The 6,925-nt window shown below is 46.3% G+C and overlaps 1 protein-coding gene across 1 annotated transcript; it reads right to left on the bottom strand.

Annotated features, from left to right (window-relative positions):
• Nucleotides 1-2,065: 2,065 nt before the first annotated feature.
• Nucleotides 2,066-6,565, bottom strand: LOC135148496 (uncharacterized). Its single transcript, XM_064083743.1, has 5 exons — nucleotides 6,233-6,565; nucleotides 5,629-6,127; nucleotides 4,753-5,496; nucleotides 4,120-4,536; nucleotides 2,066-4,050 (listed from the first exon to the last, which is right to left on the bottom strand). Exons 1-5 carry the CDS (start codon nucleotides 6,563-6,565, stop codon nucleotides 2,066-2,068), a joined length of 3,978 nt encoding a protein of 1,325 aa, XP_063939813.1.
• Between the last annotated feature and the right edge of the window lie 360 nt (nucleotides 6,566-6,925).

Raw genomic sequence — 6,925 nt, 5'->3', positions numbered from 1 at the left:
TATGCGGGATGAATATCCCTCCCTAGTTGAGCTAGGTTCTTATGGCTATGCTGCCGATTGTTCGCCTTCGTTGGCCAAGACCTATCATAGATTGCTTAATTTTCCCAAGGCTTATTCCCTGGTCCGTGCCGAACCCGGGGATAGGACCTGTCATTGGGATCCGCAGCACTTGTTTGTATACAAGCATGCTCTACTAGCCGGACTTAGGTTTCCCCTGCATCCCTTCATCCCTAAGCTCTTAGCTGATGTGGGACTCAATCCTTGCCAATTGACGCCCAATGCTTGGCGCATAATCCATTGTTTCATGGTTCAGTGCCTATCTAAAGGCCTTTCCATGTCTGTCTCATTGTTTCGTAAGATTTTCCAATTTAAGAACTACCCGGTGGGCTCCACGGGTTGGGTTCTTATTAGTCATCGGCCTGACCAGCCTCATATTTTCAACAATTCCTCTATTCCGGATAACAACCCTCGTTGGAAGAAAGAGTTTTTTAAGCTACACTGGGAAGGGGGAGATTGGGGAACTCTATTCAGATCCAAGTTTTGTAAGGTCGTTGATGGGAGTGTCGACTCCATCCACCTATCGGATGTCGAGAAGGCAGCCTATGCTGAATTGGTCAAAGACAATGGCCAATCCAAATGCTGGGATCTCCTTGATGAATTCAATCTTAGAAAGCTTGGTCTTTCAAGGGTTAGTGATGAAGGTATAAACCTTTTTTTTACACCTAGGACCTTTCTCGGGTCTACCCCATTATTCGCGACTTAACTTATTTCTCGTTTTTGTTTTGCAGCTGCTACAAAAATCAATGAGGAGAACGTGCCTCTCCAAGAGGAGACGGGTCGGATGAAGCGGCATAGGTTGGCTAAAGACCCTCGGGTCCCTCGGGAGTTGCCTGCCTTCCTTCAACCCCATTCGGCAGAGGGAGGATCATCTAGTCAGCCTCGGGCTTCCAAGTCTCAAGCCTTTAAACCGGCCTGGGGTTTTCGAAGGACTGACTCGGTGCTGGGATCGACTGTTCATGCTTCTGATTGGTCCCTCCACTCTATTACCCCTGCCGACTACCAGGATGTGGTGCTACAGTCGGAGATCGAGGGGATTGATGGCTTTGGCTCTCAAGCCCTTGCTAGTGTGAGTGTTCTTACAAACTTATTGTTTAGGTTCCCCGAGTCTTCCTTAACCCGTTTATCTACTTGTCTCAGGCCAATGCTCAATTCCAGGCTGCCCTCCATCAGGCTAAAGCTTGGAAAAAACAAGCTGAGAGCCACAAGAAGGCTAAGGAATCCTTGGAGGAGGGCATGGAGGCCCTTCGAATCAAGGATGCGGAAAAAGACGAGATTGTGGCTAAGACTCAATCGGAGCTAGTGGAAGCTCGAAGCGAGCTAGTCGAGGCTAGAAAAGGAAAGGATGTTATCATCGACGATTATTTGGATTCTGATGAGTACAAGAATCTGCTGGAGAAGCACAATGAGATCACCTCTGCAGAGGATTACAGTGACGGGTGGAATGAGGCTGTTCAGACCATTCATGAGGATCATCCAGACCTGTTCCATCCTAAATGGGATTACCTCTGTCCCATGAGGATTGTTCTTGACTCTCCTAGTCCTATTGAAGAGGAAGTCGAAGATTTGGGTGTCATTGAAAAGCATCCGGCTGGGGAGTCCGGGTCTGCAGATAGCTCGGAGGCTGATTCCGAGTCTGATGAGTAGGATTTATTAAGGACCCTGCGTGGTCTACTTATTTAGACTTATCTAGCCTTAACTTGTAGTATTAGACTTGTCTAGCCTTAACTCGTAGTATCGGACTTATCAAGCCTTAGCTTGTAATTTTCACTCAATCAATGTTAATCGTAACTTATTTATGGTTGAATTCATGTTCCGGGTTGACCCGTTCACGGTAAGTAAACAAAAACTCAAGGAAAACATTAGAAGCATGAGATATGGAGCAATCTATAAGAAATTTTATTGAATCTATAGTAGAAGAGATAAACAACTAAAATCAACTAAGTTATAAACTAACTGGCAGTGGTCTATCTGACCTTATTCAATGGTCATCTACTTGCTAAGATAATCAAATATAATAAATCTTCAAGTTGGTGGCATGCCAACTCCTTGGAAACTCAACTCCATCCAGGGTCTGAAGCTTGTACGAGCCGCGACCAATAACATCCTTCACCTGATACGGACCTTCCCAGTTTGGGGCCATCTTTCCCTTGGGACCAACTCCTGAGGCCTCAGCTTTCCTTAGGACTAAATCCCCTTTTCTGAAGAATCGTTCCTTGACTCGGAGATTATAGTAATAGGAAGCTCGTTTTTGGCTCTCAACGATCCTGGCGTTAGCCTCATCACGGACCTCATCGATCATGTCGAGTGCGAGTCTCATTCCTTCCTCATTGGCTTCGGGCTCATACTGCTGGACCCTGGGGGAGGTATGAGTTATCTCAAGTGGCACTACGGCTTCAGCCCCGTAAGCTAACTGGAACGGGGTTGCTCCTGTGGAGACCTTGCAGGTTGTTCGATATGCCCATAGTATAGGGAGAATCTCTTCAGCCCAAGACCCATGCGCTTTCTCGACTCTTTTCTTTAGCCCATCAAGGATTATCCTGTTGGCTACTTCAGCTTGCCCATTGGCTTGAGGATGGGCAACCGAAGTGAATCGTAGCTCAATGCTATAGTCGTTACAGTATCCCACAAACTCTGGATTGTTGAACTGAGCTCCATTGTCAGTAACCAAGACTCGGGGTATGCCATACCTGCATATGACGTTTTCCCAGAAGAACTGAGCAACTTGCTTGGTGGTTATCTTGGCCAGGGGTTTGGCCTCAATCCACTTGGTAAAGTAGTCAATAGCCACTATCAAAAACTTCCTTTGAGCACTGGCGAGTGGAAACGGCCCTAGGATGTCCATCCCCCACATAGCAAAGGGAATCGGGGAGTTAATGGATGTCAGCATCTCTGGGGGCTGGCGCACAACAGGTGCAAATCTCTGACAACGATCGCATCTCTTAACATAATCCTTCGCATCCTTCAGCATATTTGGCCAAAAGAACCCAAGGCGAGTAATTTTGTGAGCCAAGGCTCTCCCGCCTAGGTGCTGGCCACAGATTCCTTCATGGACCTCTTTCAAGGCTTCCCGGGCCTCATCTGGCCTTAAACACTTCAAATAAGGTATAACAAAAGATTTCTTATAGAGAATCCCTTCAATGAGTGCATACTTTAAAGCTCTTACTTGTAGTTTTCGTGCTTCCCCAGCATCAGGTGGTAGATGTCCAGTTTCGAGATACGTTTTGACCTCATCGATCCAAGTGGCCCCCGTGTCGATTGGGGCTACCAGCTTGGCATTGATACTTGGGGTTTTCAAAACCTGATAGTAAACACTTCCCGAGCACACCTCATTCTCTGAGGATGCAAACTGGGATAAGGCATCAGCCTTTGTATTCTCTTCCCTAGGTATATGTTCTACCAAACATTCTTTAAATTGCGTTATCTGGGCTTTCACAATCCTTAAGTATTTCAGCATTGTTTCTTCTCGTGCCTCAAATTCTCCATTAACCTGTGACACCACAAGTCTTGAGTCCCCACATACTTTCAGGTTTTTAACCCTCAGGGTTCTCGCCAATCCCAATCCAGCTATAAGGGCCTCATACTCAGCTTCATTGTTGGTAGTTGGAAAGTCTAACTTGATCGCGTACTCGACCGTGAAGCCATCCGGGCTTCGGAGCACCAGCCCTGCCCCACTATTTTTTGTTTTTGAAGCTCCGTCAAAAAATAGTAACCAATACTCTTTAGGTTTCTCCTCTTCTTTGGGTTCCTCTACCATACTCTCCTGCCCCCCGACTTCCTTGTTGTCGATGGTGCATTCAACGAGGAAGTCAGCTAGAGCTTGAGCCTTGATTGCCACCCGTGGTTTGTATCGAATTTCAAATTCCCCAAGCTCTACTGCCCATTTGATTAATCTCCCACTAGCCTTCGGGCTATGCATTATGTTCCTAAGGGGCTGGTCTGTCAAGACTTCAATTTTGTGAGCCTGGAAGTAAGGCCTCAGCTTTCTTGAAGCTGTAATCATGGCTAAGGCAAACTTCTCAATCACAGAATAGTTGAGCTCCGCTCCATGCAAAATCTTACTAACATAGTAGACGGGTTTCTGGATTTTTCGATCCTCACGAACCAAGACCGCACTCAGTGCTTTCTCAGAGACAGCCAAGTAGACATATAATGTTTCTCCATCCACGGGCTTTGATAAGAGTGGTGGCTCTGCCATATACTTCTTCAACTGCTCAAAGGCCTCTTGGCTCTCACTTGTCCATTCAAAATCTTTAACTTTCTTCAAAGCCTTAAAGAAGGGCAAGCACTTATCCCCGGACTTCGAGATGAAACGCCCTAGTGCCGCGATTCTTCCTGTTAGCTTTTGAACATCCTTTATAGACTTAGGCGGCTCCATATCAAGGATGGCCTTTATCTTGTCGGGGTTGGCCTCAATCCCACGTTTCGAGACCATCAGACCCAAAAATTTTCCAGACCCAACTCCAAAGGCACACTTGGCTGGATTCAACATCATCTTATGTGTCCTCAGGACTTCAAAAGCCTCTCTCAGGTGTTCAAGGTGATCAGCTTTGTTCAAGCTCTTCACTAGCATATCATCAACATAAACCTCCATGGTTTTTCCAATCAGATGTTTAAACATCTTATTTGCCAGGCGTTGATATGTGGCTCCTGCATTCTTTAAACCAAACGCCATAACCAAATAACAAAAGATACCAAAATCAGTGATGAACGATACCTTAGGAATGTCGTCCTTATTCATTCGGATCTGGTTGTATCCACTAAAGCCATCCATAAAGCTCAACATCTCGTGCCCAGCTGTAGCATCGATCAGAGTATCTATTCTTGGGAGAGGAAAACAGTCCTTAGGACAAGCATCATTCAAATCTGTGAAGTCTACACACATCCTCCACTTTCCATTAGCTTTCTTGACCATGACTGGGTTGGCTAGCCATTCTGGGAATTGGATTTCCTCTATAAAACCTGCTTCCAAAAGCTTATCGACCTCCTGTTTTATGGCTTCCTGCCTCTCAGGGGCAAAACTTCTCTTCTTTTGTTTCACGGGTTTTCTATCTGGGCTTACGTTAAGCGTGTGTGTCATAAAGAGGGGATCAATCCCTGGCATATCGGCTGCGGTCCAAGCAAACACATCCCGGTTGTTCCTCAAGAATTTCACAAATTCGGATTTCATATCCTCGGGGAGCGACGCCCCTACATAGGTCACCTTCTCGGGCTCATCTGGATATAGGGAGAAGGGAACCAAGTCCTCAGCTGGCTTTCCTCTCCTTTCCTCTTCCTCTCGGACATCCAAGTCCTCAATTGGGAGAACTTGCCCCCCGGTCCCTCCAGATTTCAGAGCCCCCACATAACAACTTCTAGCCATTTTTTGATCTCCTATTTCTTCTCCCACCCCATTCTTGGTAGGGAATTTGATCTTCAAGTGGTAGGTGGATGGGATTGCTTTAAAAGCATGTATCCCAGTCCTCCCAAGGATAGCATTGTAGGTTGATGAAGCCTTAACGACCAAAAAATTCAGCATACATGTGGCCTGTCTAGGCTCGGTGCCCATTGTCACGGGTAGTTGGATCATACCTTCAATCTTTGTCTCCACGTTATTAAAGCCGTATATAGGCATATCTGAAGGTGTCAATTGCGAATCTGAATATCCCATCTTCTCATATGCATCATGAAATAAGATATCTACTGAGGCTCCACCGTCAACGAGTACCCTTTTTACAGAAGAGTTTCCAATCACCGAGGTGATTACCAAAGGATCATCATGGGGAAATTTAACTCTGTCAAGATCTAAATTGTCGAATGCTAAAGCAAACTCAATTTTTGCCCTCTTCGGGGGCTCTCCAACAATGTACATCACTTCACGAGCATAAGCTTTTCGTGAGTTACTAGATAGGCCTGCTGCGGTCGGTCCTCCAGAGATTACATTGATCACAGGCCCTCTAGGCTGGTTTCTCTTATTCCTATCATCGTTGTCTCTTCCACGGTTGTCATTGTCACGGGGATTCTTGTCCGTATCCCTAGTATACTTGGACAGCTTGCCTTTTCGGATCAAAAACTCGATCTCATCCTTCAACTGCCGACAATCATCGGTCTTATGTCCTGTATCTTTATGAAACCTGCAGTACAAGTCCTTGTTTCTCTTTTCGGGGTCAGTCCTGATAGGCTTCGGCCATCGAACACTTTCATCTTTCTCAATTTCCATCAGGATCTGACTCCTAGGGGCATTCAGCCTTGCATACTCAGCGAACCTCGGTCCTGCTTTCTTTTTGGTGGGGGACTTATCACCATCCCCTGTCTTTGAATACTTATTATCCGCATTGTACTCGGTGTCGTTTCCACGTTTCTTTGGGTTCGGGGTCGGTCCCTGGTTATTCTGAGATTTCTTCAGGCTTTCCTCAGCCTTGATATACTTCCCGGCCCTCTCCTGGAGCTCATTCATATTTTCAGGGGCCCTCTTGGCTAGTGATCGGCGGAAATTATCATCCGTGGTTCCTTGCTGTAGGGCAATCATGGCTACTTTCTGGTCTAAATCCGGGACCTTGAGCGCCTCCTTAGTGAACCTATTCATATAGTCTCTGAGGGATTCGTTCCTGCCTTGATGAAGGTTCATCAACGAGGCTGAACTCTTAGCGTGGGTCTTGCTTCCAATAAACTGGCCTATGAAAGCTCGGCTCAAATCTCCAAACGAGGATATAGAGTTAGGGGGTAATCGACTATACCAGTGTTGTGCCATTCCACTCAAAGTTTGGGGGAAGGCTCGACACTTAATGGCCTCCGTGACTGGTTGCAACAGCAATGCATTCATGAAAGTTCGTACATGATTCGCGGGGTCACCCGTTCCATCATACGCCTTAATTGTGGGCAACTTGAA

Source organism: Daucus carota, chromosome 8 (assembly GCF_001625215.2).
Source record: "Daucus carota subsp. sativus chromosome 8, DH1 v3.0, whole genome shotgun sequence".
Lineage (NCBI taxonomy): Eukaryota > Viridiplantae > Streptophyta > Magnoliopsida > Apiales > Apiaceae > Daucus > Daucus carota.
This window is presented reverse-complemented; position numbering and strand designations above follow the sequence as displayed.

Excerpts from the sequence above, each read along its gene's own strand:
- LOC135148496 (XM_064083743.1), bottom strand. The coding sequence starts at position 6,565 with ATGATTGCCCTACAGCAAGGAACCACGGATGATAATTTCCGCCGATCA. Across the intron at positions 6,128-6,232 it reads AAATTGAGAAAGATGAAAGT|TTGAAGGATGAGATCGAGTT; the intron begins GTTCGATGGCCG and ends GATTGTCGGCAG. Across the intron at positions 4,537-4,752 it reads ATCGTTCATCACTGATTTTG|CCAAGTGTGCCTTTGGAGTT; the intron begins GTATCTTTTGTT and ends TGTTGAATCCAG.